Source organism: Sphaerodactylus townsendi, linkage group LG01 (assembly GCF_021028975.2).
Source record: "Sphaerodactylus townsendi isolate TG3544 linkage group LG01, MPM_Stown_v2.3, whole genome shotgun sequence".
In the NCBI taxonomy this organism is placed as follows: Eukaryota; Metazoa; Chordata; class Lepidosauria; order Squamata; family Sphaerodactylidae; genus Sphaerodactylus; species Sphaerodactylus townsendi.
Window position 1 is genome coordinate 139,839,659 of NC_059425.1, and position 17,940 is coordinate 139,857,598.

General features: G+C 50.3%; 1 protein-coding gene across 7 annotated transcripts in view; it reads left to right on the forward strand.

The window, feature by feature from the left end:
• IMPG1 (interphotoreceptor matrix proteoglycan 1) overlaps window positions 1–17,940 on the forward strand; it is a 141,540-nt gene that overhangs the window by 71,983 nt on the left and 51,617 nt on the right. For all 7 annotated transcript variants that reach the window (XM_048495621.1, XM_048495638.1, XM_048495647.1 and 4 more), the window contains exons 8-10: window positions 6,667–6,725; window positions 14,330–14,350; window positions 16,521–16,768. In XM_048495621.1, coding sequence (XP_048351578.1) covers window positions 6,667–6,725; window positions 14,330–14,350; window positions 16,521–16,768 — 328 coding nt within the window. The remainder of the gene's footprint in view (window positions 1–6,666; window positions 6,726–14,329; window positions 14,351–16,520; window positions 16,769–17,940) is intronic.

Sequence of the window (17,940 nt, forward strand, 5' to 3'; positions counted from 1 at the left end):
GCTTAGTAGAAAGTTAAGCAAAAGTCAATATGAGAAAAGGGGGGGGGGGGTGTTGCCTGAGATTGCTTTCAGTATCTTTGTTTTCTCCTTTGCCTGTTGGAATTCTTAATTGCAAAATGCAATGTTTGTCTAGAAAGCGCTGAAGGAGATTACAGATATTTTTTTCCTAAAATACACCACACATTCTTGTGTAACAAGAATGCTGACAATGTTTCCTTACTGAAACACTCTACCAATTCCTAGCAGCTTCTATCTAACAGCAGCATTTTGGATTGTGTTATGTATTTTAAGTAGGCAGTGAAGAAGTGTGGGTAAAAATGTTAAAAATCCGCTGAAACCGCTACTGACAACTTTGAAACCATTCTAGATACTATTTGAAAATAAGGAGGCGGCCCGCGACCGGCCGCCATTTGCCGCCAGGGGAGGGGGGCGGCATCATACTCCCCTGCCTCTTCTGGATGGGAGGGGGCGGGCCCGTCGCGCAGTGATGAGGCCAGCAGGGCCTCGCCTGTTGATTGGCTGGGGGTGACGTCAGGTCGCAGAGCCCTGACGTCAGCCGCCCAGACCGCCTCTTCCCCATTTAAACTGGGAGGGGGCCACGTGCAGCCTCTCTTTCGCCCAGCCGCCGAGATCGTCCCACCCACCTCTCCCCTTTCTTTTCAGGGGTACGGAGGCGTTGTTCCTGCTTATCCTTGTCATAGCCATCTGTCGGTTTGCGCATGGGGGACTGATCTTGCCTGGGGAAGCTGCTTGCTTGCCCTTTGGGAACCTCCCTATGAGGTAGGGGTGGAGCAAGCCTGGGGTCTGGCAGCCCTGCTTGGGTTGAGACAGCTTGCGCCCCCCCCCCTCAGCAAATGGGGGATTTTTCAGAATGCGGCCCTCCGCCCATCTGGAATTCCCCCTTTCATTGCTGCCCTCCTTTTAACTCAAGGGTGAGTTCATTTTCCTCAAACAGCGGGTTTTGAGGAAAGCTGCTTTGGGTCAGCCTGCCTGGCTGCCCAGCTATCAGATCAGACCCCCATGCTGCGCCACGCTCTTCTGTCTTCCTGCCAATAAACGCTATGGCTATGGCCAATTTTATTACCACAAATAAAGTGTCTGTGTTTATTTCAATAAGTTGTGTGTTTGTTGCCATGACGTTCATCCCTCCCTCTGGAGGCAAGGTGTTCACCAATGAGATTGTTCATAGACATGGTCTTTGGGCATAGATTTATTTTTTCCCTCCAGAAATAGTTCCTAGAGAATAGATAGGAGGATTCTGTCAGAACCTAGAGCTGTAAATGCCCCATTTGATGCAGAAAGAAATCACGTCCCAGGCTTCAGCCTGGCGACGCCATTGCAGCGGGGGGGGGGGGGGGAAGGAGTGCAATGTCTTTTCCCTGCTGGCCGACTGAGGCAATCATGTGGCGTGGAACTGCCGGCTTCAGAGAAGGGACGGAAAAGAGAGGATTTTCCCTCTGGATCCCTTGACTAGGCCTTTGAAAGAGACTGAGTGAGGCACAGGGTGTTATTTGCTGCCTTTCCTTCCCTCACTCAGCTAGTTAGAGGAGCTTAGGGCTCTCTTGGCTTTAAGTTGCTGCATTGTTTTGGAGGCCTGTTGAGCCTCGCAGCTGCAGCTACGGGTAAGAGCGGGGGCGGGGGGAGGAGTCCCCAGGGAGGGGGCCTGTTTTTCCCTGTTGTGGCTCTGATGCCAGGGAACCTCTGGGCCAGGGCAGTGTGGCCCTGCCTGTGCAGCCTTTGATGGGGCATTCACACACACACCCCGGCAAGGGCCATTGAGCTAGCCCAGGGGTCGGGAACCTTTTTTACTCAAAGAGCCATTTGGCTCGCTTGCCCGCCCCCACGCCCGCTTTCCCACTTGGAGCCCGCTTGCTTGCCCCCCACTTGCCAGCCCGCCCCCCTGCTTGCTTGCTCGCCCCCCTGCTCACTTGCCCGCTTGCTTGCCCTCGCCCCCGCTCCGCTCGCCCGCTTGCCTCACTCGCTTGTTCGCCCCCCCGCTCACCCGCCCGTCCCCCTGCTCGCTTGCTTGCCCCCCCGCTCACTTGCCCGCTTGCTCGCCCGCTCCCCCACTCACTCCTCCGCCCACTCGCGCGCCCCTGCCCCCCGGCTTGCCTCGCTCGCTTGTTCGCTCCCCCGCTCACTTGCCCACTTGCCCGCCCGCATTCGCTCGCCCGCCCCCTGTTCGCCCCCACTCATTTGCCCGCCCGCCCGCCCGCCTCCCTGCTCGCTTGCTCGCCCGCTCGCCCGCCCCCACTCGCTCCCCCTCGCCCCAGCTCCGCTCGCCTGCTTGTCTCGCTCGCTTGTTCGCCTGCCCGCCGCCGCCGCCGCTTGCTCGCCCCCTCGCTCACCCGCTCGCCCCCGCTCTGCTTGCTCGCCCGCTTACCTCGCTGCCTTTCTGCCCGGGAGCCACACGAGAAGCAGCGAAGAGCCGCTTGTGGCTCGCGAGCCGCGGGTTCCCGACCCCTGGGCTAGCCAGTGTGGCATCGACCGCAGTGGGCAGGCCTTATTTTTGCCAGTCTTCACCAATTCTTCCAAGAGGGCATGGTTTTTGTGGGAACCAGGGTGACTATGTTAAATGGCCTTTCTTTTCACCAGGCTGCTGCAGCAATTGTGTGCAAAGAACAATGTCAGGAGATTGCTCTGCTTTTTGAATGGTTATTACCATTTGACATGTTTGCCCAGTGATAATGTATAAGATCACTTGGTAAATGTACTTGGGTTGGATAATTAGAAGACGGGAACCACTGGAAAAGATAATAATGCTAGTAAAGGTTGAAGAGGAAGACCTAACATGAGATGGACTGACTCAATAAAGCCACAGCCTCAGTTTGCAAGACCTGAACAAGACTGTTAACGATAGGATGTTTTGGAGGCATCGATTCATAGGGTCACAATGGCACTTGATGGCACTTAATGCACACACACACACAAATGGTGAAGTGTCAGTGCCATTCTTTGCAGGGTTGCATCCTTCTAAGGCCTTTGAAGTTAGAAAGGTGTAATTCTGTTTAGGATGGCACTACATGGAGGACACCACTCATACAGACCCAGTGGTGTTGTGGACAAAGGTGGTAGTTGTGGTGAGGTCTCCCTTTGCTGTTGCAGTGGACAGCCAGCCTGTTGAGGCACAGTCAGTGCTGCAGGCTTAGGATGTGTGCCCAGTGCCCAACTGGTCATTTGGTATGGGCATGCAGTTCCTGGTGCTTGTGGAGCTGGTGGCATGATGGACTCCAGGGCAGGCCTAGGTGTAGGCAGAGCAGAGCAGCTCAGTGGCCACCTCAGGGAGGAACCCAGCTCAGGGAGATAGATTCTGGGTCACAGCAGGAAAAGGCTGCATGGGAGGGATGCAAAGGGATGACCAAGATGAGGCCAGCTAACAGAGGGTGGGGACTGGGGATAAGAGATCTGTACCAATATAAGGAGGGAAAAGCAGCAGAACTATGCAACTAACTGGTAGAGATGCCAAAAAGATTGTTCTACCTAAGAGGAGGTTGATACTGTGCAGGGCTGACTGTCCTTGATGAAGGTGGAGAAAAGGGTGGTCTTGGTTGCTATAACTATGAGGATTGTCCTGCTTAGTGAGGTTTTGATAAGAAGCATCTCTAGAAAACTGGTGTTTGTGACTAGCATGGAGGGATGGTTTAATGTGCCTCTGGGAATAGGACTGCCAACAATGATATGCCAGGAATCATAGAACCAATGTAGGCAAAGGTGCTGTTAAAAAGGATCATTAGGCCACATTCAAAGTTCATGGACTTATCAGAGGTCCATTAGTTTGCTTGACTGCTGAGCTTTTATCATTTCTGTGAGATTCAACTGTTCTCTAGTATTTCGTACAGTACTTTCCTAAGCAGAGTTATATTTACCTAAATCTGGTGAAGTTGATAGAAGAAGAAGAGTTTGGATTTATATCCCACCTTTCTCTCCTGTAAGGAGACTCAAGGTGCCTTACAAACTCCTTTCCCTTCCTCTCCGCACAACAGACTTGTGAGGTAGGTGGGGCTGAGAGAGTTCCAAAGAACTGTGACTAGCCCAAGTTCACCCAACAGGAATGTAGGAGTGCGAAAACCAATCTAGTTCACCAGATAAGTCTCTGCCACTCAGGTAGAGGAGTAGGGAATCAAACCCAGTTCTCCAGAATAGAATCCACCTGCTCTTAACCACTACACCACTCTGGCTGTGACTGAACTCGCTGCCCTCCAGATGTTATGGACTACAGTTCCCATCATCCCCTGCCAGCATCATGCTGGCAGGGAATGATGGGAACTGTCATCCATAGCATCTGGAGGGCAGCGAGTTTGACACCTGTGGTTTAGGCTGACACTGCTAGAAAGAAGTCCTACTCAGAATTATTCTCTCAGGAAAGTGTTCTTAGAATTGCTCTTCTAATCTCTTAATGCATTTATTTCATTAATTGGTTAGTTAGCTAGTAGAAATAGCCTGTCAAACACAGGAAGTCATCACATGATGTGAATATTCCATAATAGAGATTTTTTTAGCCATATTATGTTGATGATTCATGAACATAACAAGATGCAATTTAACCAAATGTTTTGCTTCAAGTCAGTTACAAATGTCTTTTATAGAGATTTGATTTCAAGCCTCCTCAGGTGAAGATGAAGATAAGAGATAAACATTCAATTAAATGAATTACTTTAATGAATGAACACATATCTGTTCACCATGAAGACTTGAGGTCTGGCTTTGATTACTTAGGCCCTGTTACCAACATGAGAGAATATCTAAATTTTGTCCTGTATATACATACCATAGAGTAGAGTACATACAATTGACACAACTAAGACTGAGTGAACATATGGAAGAAAATACAAGATCATCACACATGTATGCATGTAGGCTTACTGACACAAACAAGCATAATTTGTGAAGAGAAACTTTAATTGTATTAATACTTCACACATTCTGTAGTGAGTCTTGGCCTTGCTGAGAGAACTGTGACTAGCCCGTGGTCACCATCAGGTTTTATGTGGAGGAATGGGGGAATCAAACCCAGTTCTCTGAATTAATAACTGCTGCTTTTAACCACTGTACCACACTGGCTCTGTTAGATTGGATAACTTGGTGACGAAAGCTGTAATGAGGACCTTACTTGTTCTAGTAATCCAAATAATACTTATTTATGTCCAAGATAAAATGCTAAAATCTCTAGTAACTATACAACTGAAATGAACTCCCAGAATTCTCACTGATTTTCAGACTTTTGTTCTACAAATACTACTAAAGAGCCTGCTGGAAAAACAGACTTACATCCAGTGGTGGGATTCAAACATTTTAACAACAGGTTCCGATGGTGGTGGAATTCAAATAATGACTGTTAAAAAGTATTTTAAAAATATTTTTAATATCACTTTTTTATTTTAAGTATTAAATATTAATATTTAATAAAAATATTTTAAGTATTAAAAAAGTAGGATATTTTAAATTTTAACAACGGGTTCTACAGAACCTTTCGGAACCCCCTGAATCCCACCTCTGCTTACATCCCCATCCACAATCCAGGTGCCTGGCTGCAGCGCCCACAGCTGTCCTTGGTCACCAACCCCAAAGAGGCTTTCTGGCAGCGTGGGAAAATCAAAAAAACCTCCCTGACACTGAGAAGTCAGACTTATGCTAGATGAAAGGCTGGCTTAAGTGTGGTCTGCAGCCTGCCAGCATAACACTGGTGAAGCTGCCCCTGGCCCACCTTTGCTTCCAAGCAGTGGCACTGGGAAGCTGATGTGACATCCAGCACCACATTCCAGTGTCAATGGGTGGTGGCCGCATGCTGGCGGGATCAACCCTCTGCCGGGATGAGTGCCTCTGAGACTCCAAATTCACCAGTACAGCCCATGCACCACTTCCAAAGTGGATTCGTCCCTCCCTTGTCAAAGACCTGTCTAGGCCTTTGGGGTGGTAGCAATACCAAGCCCTGGGTTCTGCGCCAGGGCTCAAAACACAAAACAGAATTTTTATCTTTTTAATAAAAGAAAGTTGTAAAATGAAAGTTTTTAAAAACACGCAATGAATACAAATTCATAAGGTGCATTTTCTGATACACAATAAAACAAAGTATGCTTACTTACTAAAATAAATACTTTCTAGAAAATATAATAGAAGTCCTCAGTACATGAACAAAGTTCACCAAGCAAAGTAGAAGCGAAGTAGACAAAAGACAAAGGCAACATAGCAGCTAACTCTGATGAGATTAATTTATGGCTTAAACTGGCCACACCAAATAATTACCAATTAACTGATCATGTATCAAGTTAGTGAGAAGACTTTCTGGAAGGTGAGCAAGTTACCCCTCTTTTTTGAAACTTTCAATTAGGGCTTTTGCTGACCAGTTGGATCCAGCTGAACATAACAAGAATGATTCAATGCCGTTCATGAGAAACTTGACCTTGGCGGATGATATGGCCTCTCTGTTAACTACTAACACCTGCTTCTAAGCTATGAGAATAGCAAGAGAGACAGAAAACAAGATTTTTAGTGAACTTTTCCAGCAATCAAAATGGAGTCTCTTTGGTCATAGCAATATTCAAGCAAAATGGTTATTCTCTTCACACCCCATTTGGATAGGGCTGTTATCTAGTTGGTCTTTTAGCTTCCATGACAAAAGAATTAATATATAATCAACTTTCTTTTCTTTCCTTCTCTCTTTAATAGATGCAAAAGATATTTGAGAAACTTGCAGGTTTCAAGGAAATACGAGTGTTAGGATTTAGGTAAGTGTTAACATGATTCACTTTCTATTTAAGAATAAGTTTCGCTTTTCATCGCTAAGCATTCTCGTTGAGTAACATTTGTCATAAATTGTCAATTTAGAATCCTTTCATTTTCTAAAAGTTTTGTTAGGAGCAGAACAAAATGATTCAGACAAAAGTATTTCTAAATGGACTTGAGGCCTTTAGTTTATTGATGAAAGAGAAGGAATTTTGATTCCTTCTGGAAAAATAAATTATTTCAAAAAACAATTAGGTACTTCCTACCTTTGGTTTATTAATATGCAGTATCTCTAGATTTTAGCCCTAGGGCAATTTATGGCAATTGTCTTTTTCGTGAACCCATTTTTGATTCCGATGAGCTTAAAAATTTCAAGCAGATTCCGCATGGGCGAAGAACAGCACCCCTGAAATGGTAAAAACACCATTCCAGGGGCACTGTTTGCACGGCTGCCACCTGTGAATCAATGCAGTGCTGTGCTTTTCCTGGGAAAACACTGTTTCCCTGCCAGCGCCACTTTTTGGTGCGTCCATTTTCCCCCACACTCACCTTCTCTCCTTGCTGAGCTCCACAGGGATGAAGAGGCATGCCCACGCTGCTCTTCAGGATCGCAGGGCAGTGCAGCCATGGCTCTCCGTCCCTGCAGAGCTCTGCAAGGAGAGAAGATGAGTGTGGGGAAAGGAAATGGAGGCTCCTCTGTGGACAGTGGCTGTTATGGGGCTGCTCACACCTCATATATGCCAGTGGAATGCCGCTGCCCCTGCCCGTGTGGAATCCACCTGAGGCTCACATTTTCTCCAGTGAATGACAGCCGTAATGTATCTTGCTGCAACAGAAACTGAAAGCAGAAGCACATGCAATTTATTTCCATGTTCCCATGTGACATGTGAACTGACTCTGTGACCCCTTCCGCACACGCAAAAAAAATGCATTTTCAAACCACTTTCACAACTGTTTGCAAGTGGATTTTGCTATTCCACACAGCTTCAAAGAGCACTGAAAGCAGTTTGAAAGTGCATTATTCTGCATGTGCGGAATGAGCCTGAGGCACAGGTACAGAACTTTTTCCAAAGGTGATGTCTGTGAAATGCTAGTATTATTCCAGTCAGACAACACCCTACTGTTTCAAAAGGATGAGAACCTGAGTATAGCATACCACTATAATGTAATCATCCGCAAACAAAGGTTATGGTCCTTCTCTTATATTAGTTTTTGACCAGTCAGACTTGACTGTATCAATTTGCTGCAGATGGTGAGACTTTACTTCGCTCAATAATCACACACCCCCCCCCAAGTGGGTGGGCCACGCCTTGCTGGGTCTCGCCGCCGGGAAGGGCACGGACCGGGAGAGGCGTCCTTATATATCCCGGCTCCTCCCGCCTTTACGGCTGGGAGCCAATCATTCCACCCGGTTCTGCAGCATGCCGCCAAGCCATGCATGCCCCTTTATTTTGCTACGTTGCTCACCCCGGCAGCAATGGCTGCCCCCGGTTATTCGGGTGCATCTAATTTGCTGCAGATGGTGAGACTTTACTTCGCTCAATAATCACACAACAACGACAGGCTGGAAAGGAATGGGCCGCAGCCCAGTTTATTAATATTCAATAACATAATCAACATGAACTATGTACAAAAGAGCTGGGCGGCAAACGGGTCGCACATCAGATCCCAATCTCCATTGGGAAACTGACGGGAAGGGAAGCCCCAGAGATAACACTCCGGCTTCACCCTTCCCGCCCCTGCTGAGGAGACGGGCACCGGCTAAGCCCATGGCCGCCTATCGGCCCGCCCTCCTCTCCTTGCTTGCTGGGGTGTCAGGCACCGGCTAAGCCCTCGGCCGCCTATCGGCCCGACCCAACCCCACTCCCTGGGGTGTCGGACAGTGGCCCAGCCTGCCGGCCTGCCAGCCTGCCCGCCCCACCCCCCGGCCCTTCCACAGGGCACAAGCCTGGGAGACCCAGCCGGAAGGCTCGTTTTCTCCCCAGATGTGCGACACCCGTTGCAAACCCGCCACGAGCTGCCCCCCTTGCAGCTCCCCGCCCAAGCTCCTCAAGCCTGAGCCTGTCTTGACTGGACCCAGTGGAGGAGGGTGTACCGGACCGATTGAAGCCACAAGTCCATGCCCCAGCGGGACAGGCGGACGCCATCCGGCTCAAAAAGTTCTTTGTTGTCCCGGGTGATCTCAGTGTGGTCCACCACTGCTCCCCCGAGGGAGAGCACCACCTTGGCGGCCGCCTTGTTGACTTTTCTGCAAGCCCTGTCCACGGCAGTGGGGTCCACAGCTCCCCTCCAGTGGACCCGCTGCAGCAGCTCGGACCAGACCAAGGTCATGCCGGGCCGATGCCTGGCGAGGCTCCGCAGCATAGTGGCCACCGCCCAACAGAGTTCCAGACCTGACCTGGCCGGGAGATCCTCCTCCCCCAGGTGGATAACTAGGAGATCCGGTGTGGCCAACTGGAAAATGTAATCGATGAGCTTGGGCTCAAGTTCATGCCAAAGCATGTGCCCTTGCCCCAGCCAGGTAATCCTTACGTGAGCCCCGAGTCCGAGATGCTGGCCCCAGTCGGATGAGCAGGCGTAGTCCCCGGCTCTGTTGACAAGGCTGTGCCCCATGACCCACACCTGTCGAAAAACAGTCTGCGGCGTCCCTGGAGGCACTGTGAAGAGAATCAACAAGTCAGATGGGGGCGAATGTAAGCCCGAAAGGCCCCCGACCGCCACCTCCCCAAGGTGCGGATGTCCTCCTGGGCCCTGCCCTCCTGCGCCGCGGTTGTGGCGGCCCCTATTCGGAAGGAGTGCAAGCCGAATTCGGCGGCTGGCAGCCCGGCCCGGGCCAAGCATGCCCGAAACACCGCCAGCATCTGGAACCTGGTGAGGGGGGAACCGTCCTCGTGTACCAGGAGCATGCCGCCCATCCGAGGCCTGTGCCGAAGCCAAGAGATGAGGGAGGCGAGGGGGCAGGTGACGTCGCCCGGCAGGACCGGCATGGTGACCCAGGCACCGTGGCCTTCCTGGTCGTTTTTGGAATGGCAAGCCACGCATAGACCATGTCCCCCGACAGGACGAGGTGCTCCCTTTGCAGCGCGGTGCTGGATGGCCAGTCCCTAGTGGGGGCAACTAGTTCCCCGGGCCTGAAAGCCCCATGATGCGCCAGGTGAAAGGCGGCTGCGAAAAGTAAACGCTCATAGCGTGAAGCGCACACCTGCCGCAGCTCCCCGGTGACCGCCCTTAACACCTCCTTGGTGACTGGGCGCCGGAGGTCCCTCTGTCTGGGGCCCACCCGCCGCCAGCCCGCCACCAGCCGGCGAACTACAAACGCCTTGGTCACATCTGGGAAGCCCGAAACCCTGCAGTAAAAGGCGATGCCCGCCAGTTGCACCCCCATGGAGCGTGGGTGCATCCCCCGCCCATGGAGTTGTACCAAATACTCCAGTAGGAGGCCTGTGTCCACCACGCCACAGACGGGGCACCCCTTGGACGCTGCGTAGCTCCGGGAGTTGCGCACGGCTCTGTCGTACTGCCTGCGCGTGGCCGGTGCCAACGAGTTCAAAACACCTGTGATGACGGTTCGCTGCCAAGGTTCCACAGGGACGCCGGCACTGTCGCCGGGAACAGCTCCGCCCCGGGGGCCAGGCGCCGGAATCGATCCACCTGCTGGCGAGATAAAGCATCAGCGATCTCATTTTGCAAACCTGGAACGAAAGCAGCTTTAAAAGAAATGTTATAGGTGAGGCAGGTGAGAACAAGATTGCGAACCAAACGCATGACCCGTGCAGATTTGCTCGACTGCCTGTTCACCACACGCACCACCGCCTGGTTATCGCACCAGAAAAGCACCCTTTTATTGAGCCAGAGATCGTGCCAAATGTGCACCGCCACTAAGATGGGGAACAGTTCTAGAAAAGTGAGGTCCCTGGTGAGGTCCCTGTGTGTGCCAAGCTGGAGGCCAGAGGCCCTGTGCCCACTGACCCTGGGAATACACACCAAACCATGAGCCCCGGAGGCATCAGAGTGCACCTGCAACTCCAGGCCAGGCTCCAGAGGTGTCTGCCACAAGGAGATGCCGTTGAAGCCTCGGATGAAGGACAGCCAGACCTGCAGATCGTCTTTTAGGCCCCGGGAGACCCTGATGTGGTGGTCAGGGGACTTGCAGCCAGACAACGACCTCGCCAGCCGGGAGCAGAAAGCCCTGCCTGGTGCCACCACCCTGCAGGCGAAATTGAGGTGGCCCAGTAAGGACTGCACCAGGCGCACCCTGCATTTGCGCAGGGGGAGAACGGACTGAAGCAGGTTGGTTAAGGCCAGGAGTTTGTCACGAGGGAGTGATGACGTGCCTAGGACCGTATCCAGGTGGATGCCCAGGTAGCTGAGGGCGGGGGTGGGGCCCTCCATCTTGTTGGGGGCCAGGGGGACCCCCAGTTCGGCAGCCATTGTCTGGAAAGCCTGCAGGGCGACCTCGCACTCCCTGGTGCCCTGCTTGCCAATGAACAGGAAATCATCTAGGTAATGGGTCACCAGCCCGGAGGGCACCCGCTGCCTGAAGGCCCATTCGAGGAAGGTGCTAAAAGCCTCGAAAGCGGCACAGGCAAAGGAGCAGCCCATGGGCATGGCCTTGTCCACGTACCACATGCCCTGGAAGTGGATGCCCAGAAGCTCGAAATCCAGCGGGGAAATGGGCAGGAGCCGGAAGGCCGACTGGATGTCACATTTTGCCAAGGAGGCACCTGTGCCGGCCTGCCTGATGAGACTGACGGCCTCGTCCAGGGTGGCGTACCGGACTGTGCAAAGCTCAGGGTCGATGTAATCATTTACTGAGTCGCCCCGGGGGTAGGAGAGGTGCTGAATTAAACGAAACTCCCCCGGGGCCTTCTTGGGCACTACGCCGATGGGGGAGACCCGGAGGTTGGGGAGAGGCGGGTGGCTGTAGGGGCCAGCGATGCGACCGGCCCTGATTTCTTTATCAAGCTTATCGGCCACCACGCCAGGGTGATCGCGAACAGATTTTAAGTTGTTCGCCTGGTAGGCCTTCCTGAGGCCGCGATAGGGAATCCTGAAACCTGTCGAAAAACCATCACCCAGCATGCGCGCCGCGCGCCTGTCGGGATAATGCTGCAGCCAGTCCAGCAGCACCCCCACCCGGACGGGTGTGGGGGCCAAAGACTGCAGCTGGGCGAGGAGTTCAGTGCTTCTGGGCGGCGGTAGCGCTGCCCTGGCCACCGGCTTCTTTTTGGGAGGGCCCGGCGCCAGGGGACCGGGCTTGCCGAAAGGGGGAGCGGCCGGCTGGCTTAGGGCAGGCCACCCTGCTGTGATTTCCAGAACAGTTGGAGCAAACGTGCTCATACCTGCACTTGGGCCGCTGGCAAGCGCCTCTATTGAATTCCCAACAGAGCCCCTTGGCCCCCGCCCGCCCTGGGTAAGCCCTGGTGGACTTGTCCGGAAAGGAGGGTTCCGCGGCCCCTTTCATGGCAGGCTGGACCACGACCATCCATGTTTGGTCGTGGATGAGATCCCAGCGGAAACGGCTCTTATGGGAAGCGTTCTTGCGTATCGCCTCGTCGTAGGCTATGGCCGCGGGTTCGCCGGCCAGCGCCCGGGCCCGCAGCACATGGGCCATATGGGCCGCCAAGTGCCAAGCCCGCAGGGGGTAGGCGGCCCCAATGAGGGCTAGGTATTCGGTGAAACCCTGCAGCCAGTTGATGAAATTCTGCTTGGCCGCCACTGGGTCCCTCCGTTTTTTGTCAGCCTTCCCGCCAGACAAGCCATGTTCCCCCTCCCGCCGAGGAAACCTGAAAATATCCACGTAGTACCCGTCGAGCGCCCGCTCCCGGAGCTTCCTGGGGAGATGGGACCCGGGAGGGTTGCCGCTGTCGTCAGGGGCCGGGCCAGGAGACGGCGCCTCCATCCCCCCCAAGCGTCTCCGCTTTGCGAGCCAAGGGGGGAGAGCGGGCACCTTCTCCCCCTGGAACCAAAACTCCCCGCTAGCCTGCAAGTCATCGTCCTCAGTAGACTCACCCGACGATGAAGAGCTGGGAGACCGTCTGGAGGAGCGGGAACGCCTCGACGACCGCTTCTTCCTCCGGCCCTCTCGCTCGGAGGGACCGACGGACGCGTCCACCGACGTGGACGCGCTGACCGGTGGGGAGAGCTGGAGGTCCTCCGCCGTTCCACTTGCGGTGTCCGCCCGCACCGCGCCAGCCGCCGCCGGCGCGGGGGGCTCGGATTCCCCTGCGCCGCAGGGGGTTCCAGATTCCCCGGCCACTCCGCCGAGGGCCTGGGAAAGGTGCAGCAGCGTGTCCGCCAGGTTCCGGACCAGGGTGGAATCGGGGCCCGGCTCGCTGGCAGGCCCGGGCCGGGGGACCGATCCGGCGCCGCCGGAAGTCGCAGGGAGAGCCTCCCCAGCCGGGGAGGACTGCTCCCCCAGTCCCACCGGCCTGCCCCTTCCGGTCGGGGACAGGCCCATGTCTGCGGCAGTGGCCGCCCGCGCGGCCGCTCCGATACGACCCACCACGGGGCCCTCGTCCGAAGTCCCTGGGCCGGTCTGAGCCCGGACCCTGTTGAGGAGGGCTCGGGCTCTGCCCGAAGGTGCCGGGCCCCCCGCGGGGAGCTCCTTGCTCTTGGCCCGCTTTGGCCCCATTCCAAACTGCGAGACCGGCCAACGACCAGAGGAAAGCAAAGAGAATGGAGAGGAAACGAAGGAAGGTGAGTAGAAATGGAAGCAAGAGAGAAGGAGAGTGAGAAAAGGCAGCAACCAGTCTCCTTCCGGGCCTTACATGAGACACCAACCAGCACTACCACGCCTTGCTGGGTCTCGCCACCGGGAAGGGCGCGGACCGGGAGAGGCGTCCTTATATATCCCGGCTCCTCCCGCCTTTACGGCTGGGAGCCAATCATTGCACCCGGTTCTGCAGCATGCCGCCAAGCCATGCATGCCCCTTTATTTTGCTACGTTGCTCACCCCGGCAGCAATGGCTGCCCCCGGTTATTCGGGTGCATCTAATTTCTTATCTACTAAGATAAATACGTCAGGAAATGGCTAATGTAGCTTAAACCTATGCAGATATTTTAACAACCTCAGTAATGCTGGCAGCATGATTTTGGCTTTCAGTCCTTGTTTTGGTACCTTCTCACATACATTTTTAGCAGAAGGAAAGCCGCTCTGATGAAGTAATGTATTTGTGCAGTAGAAGATAAAGAGGCTCCATATTTGGAACAGAAGATCTGTCAGGTGAACACAGAAAGGACAGTATTACAAAATGCCACTGCAGGACACAGTCTCAGGAAGCATGCATAGTCAGAGTAATTTTAAGGTCAGGTTACCAAGCTTGGATTTGGACAACAGCCCAAGGGAATCAATACTAGATACTTCACTTACATTAGAAAGGTAAAGATTAGCTGGCTTCTACGCTGCAAATGGTTACCTGAGGGAAGGGGGAATGAAGAACTTCTACTTTGTAGAAAATGCATATTGATAAACAGAGGGACAAAATCTACTTCCCTTGTGAAGTGAAAAAATATTTGCAGTTTATTGTAATAATTTGCTATTTTTCTTTGTATTTTTTCACATGAAATGCTTCATCTTGCCCTATTTTTGTGTGCTGAAATGAAGACAGAAGAAGGAAAAAGATGGGTAATTTTGCTGCAAGTTTTTTTAATCTGTAGTATGCATTTTACAGCAGTATGATGTTAAATAACACATTGAGATATTGAAATAGTGGATATAGATAGCCTTCCTGGCTCATAGAAAAATTTCAGAAACAACAGTTGTATATACTTTTTTAGTTGTAACCAACCAAAGCAAAATAATGATGATGATGATGATCAGAAAATAGTGTGTCAGTGTTCAGTTAAATGTTCAGGTTTTTTTTTAAAAAAAGGAGAAGGGTAGAGAAAAAGATACTAGGGACTAACTGAAGGGTTCCTTTCTCAACCCTTTCTTATGGTCACCTGGAGACCTTGAACATTTGACAGTCTTTTGTACTTGAGGGGTAAGGAAGGGGATTAATCTTAATAAAAAGTTGTTACATTGCTGTTCTTTTAGGAAATAGATGTAATCTAAGTCACATTGAAAAATCCAAATGGATGGAGAAGACTCACGTTATACTATTTAGGCAGAAATCACATTGATACAAACAGCAACAGGTCCAACATAAAACAATAACACTGTTTTTAGTTTGACATGATGAAATCCATTTTTTTTAATGTAGGTTTGGCAGTCAGCCAGAGATTACAGAGATCTTGTTATATACATCCTGCTAGAAAATGTCCATAGAAGCTAATAGAAAGTATAGATCAAAACAGATACATTTTTAAACCTCCTTGGAAATTTGTTTTCTAAGAACCAGTTTGATTCTCAGAATCCCTTTAGGCAGCCTTGAAATGCTTCAGCAGCAAAGTCTGTTATCATTTGACTCACAGAAAGAAATTACCCTAGAGATAGATTTTTCAGGCCCCTTAGGTACCTACCAAATAACTATTGACTTTCAATACATGATGTATGCATGAACTATTTTTGAAGCCTGCTTTCCCCACTGTTTCAGATTTTTGTCATGGAGTGCAACATACATAGCACATGATGGTGTCTCCCCTTCTTGTTAGCTATTTCCCCTTGCAATGCAGTTTTGAACAGCACTTTTAAAATAATTGTTGCTGCTGCTGTTGTCTGATTGTGAGAAGTGAAAGGCAAATGGCCCTGAAGCCTGGCATTATGACCCTAAACAAATGTATCCGTAAAACCAGTCCCATTGCAGTCATTATAATTTTGGCACTCAAACCATCCATATGGGAGACTGCACTACCAGCAGTTCTTTTCATATGGGTTATAACATAGGGGTTTTGGTGATACTTTGAGTAGACTGACATCACTTCCAGATTTCTCCAGAAGTGACATAATGCCAACCTCAATTTTTTAAACTGCATTTAGAAACAGAAGGCAGGGCAGAAAATCCCACAGCAGGAACTTGACATTACTGTCTTTGAACTACAGTGGAACCTCGTTTTTCGCTGGTAATCCGTCCAGCGACAATCGGTGAAAACTGAAACCAGTGAAAACCGAAGCTATGCCGTTTGCGCATGCGCTACGCAAACAGAGTAGCAAATTTACACAAAAAGCTTAAATTTATGCAAATGGCATAGCAAATTTACGTTAAAAATGTAAATTTATGCAAACGGCGTAGCCAAAACCGATGTGCCCGGTGAAAACCAAGGCAAACAAACGGCCGGGGCGACCGGCAAAAACTGAAATGGACGAAAACCGAAAGCTATGATTACCGAGGTTCCACTGTACAGAGATAAGTTCCCCAAAGGTAATGGCAGCTTTGAATCCCGCCATTGGTGATTGCCATTTACTATATGAATTAGACGACAGGCATATTTTTGAGTTTCAATACACATATCCACAGGTAATCTGGACCTCTGATTGTACATACTAAAACTGGGAAATATGTGTGATATCTTATTCATATAAAATGGTGACAACCTGTATCAGGAAGCTCGCCAGCAGCATGGTTTCCCTTATACAAGCACCACAATTGCAATATCTGGAAAGGATTGCAAGGTTATTCAAACATTGGCGGAATAACAGGGTTTGTAATGACCTGAAAGCCTTTAAGCCATTTTGGGAATCATGGCCTCTGGGATGTTTTAACCCTCAACAAACCAGCTCTTGGTGAAATTCTGATCACTCCATGATGAAGAAAAGTCATGTGTTGCTTACACACTGTCTTCATGAACTCAGTTCAGCTTCAATTTGTGTACCACATATCATTTATCATGCACTGTTTTTTGCTCCTATGCAACAGCTCAAGCAGTACTGTAGCACGGTATGTTGTCAACTTTGGAAGAGATGAATCAGAAGTTAAAAGACCTGAGGATGACATCTCAACAATTGGTTCCAATAAAATTGAAAGTGAAAAAGATCTTCTTAGCAAGGAAGGAGAGATAACAGTGATTAAGCCAAAAGTGACTGACCTTCAGCAGATGGTTGCCATAGCTCTGCAAGAAGACAAGTCACTTTCCATGGACCTTGGAACGCTTCAGTTTGCTGATGGTAAGTCAATTCTAACTTGCTGCTTAGAGATCTGTTCTTTCTTGCACTGCACAGTCCCATGTTCCCTTGGCTGTCACAACCCCAGCCAATCCCCAGGTATAGCTGAAGTTCAGTGATACAGCAGTGACTGGGAGAGAAGGGAAGCTCTAGGTTGGGTCTTTTAGAGAGGTTTTTGTTTGTTTGTTTTGAATTATAACTAACTTAACAGCCATATAATGGTTTAGTAATAAGATTCAAATAAGAGAGAAACTTAACCTCCTTTGCACTAATTGATTCCCCAGATTTGGTTTGTGAAGCAGGAGAGATAATATAAGGAATAACCATTGATGTTATGAATCTGGATGGGAAGGATTTTAAAGTGCAGTCAGCTGGCAGTCAGTACTATGTTTAGTGGGTGGTAGTGCATTCTTTGTAAAACTTTATTCACTGACAGAACCGGTCATGAAGTTTGTTTTGCTAATCAAAGTGAGCAAAAAGACTGCTACCAGTACTACTACGAAGTGCCTTTCAAAATAACACCAGTGTGTTTTTCTGTCTAGGATGGCAAAGAACTAAAAGAATTCAAAATAGATAACCATGGCCCATTATGCATGGAGTGCTTTTTACGATGCTCCTCACTCTGAAATGCATTTGCAATGTGGTCTCCTCATGTTTCCTTGTTTACACATGAAGAGATGCCCCACTGTCTGCTGTGCGGCTTGTGCAGTTTGCCTGCCCCCACTTTTAGGTCCCTCCCTGTTAATCACAAGATTGCCAGTGTGACAGACTGCAGAGAAAAAGTTAGCTTAACAAATTCAAGTCTGTCTAAAGCAGAGTGTGTTTACATTCAGAGTGAGGCAAGAAGGCATTGGACAGGGAAGCTACCTGATTGGTTGAAATAACCCTGTATTCTGATTGGGTAAACAACTTGATGTCAAACAGAGGGACAGGGATATCTCCCTGTGAAAAACAATTTGAAGAGTTTTTGGATTTTGAAGTTCCTGAAGTTAAGAGCTATCTACCTTTACTTTAAAACATATCATCTCTGAGCAGAGTAGTTGCAGTCACTGTGTGGAAAACTGGCTTGCTGTTTTGTGTGACAGCTGGTATGCTGTATATATAACCAAGAAGGGATAGATCTTCCAGGAAGAAGGAAGAAGAATCCCTAGGACCAGTAGTCTAGTATATGGGGA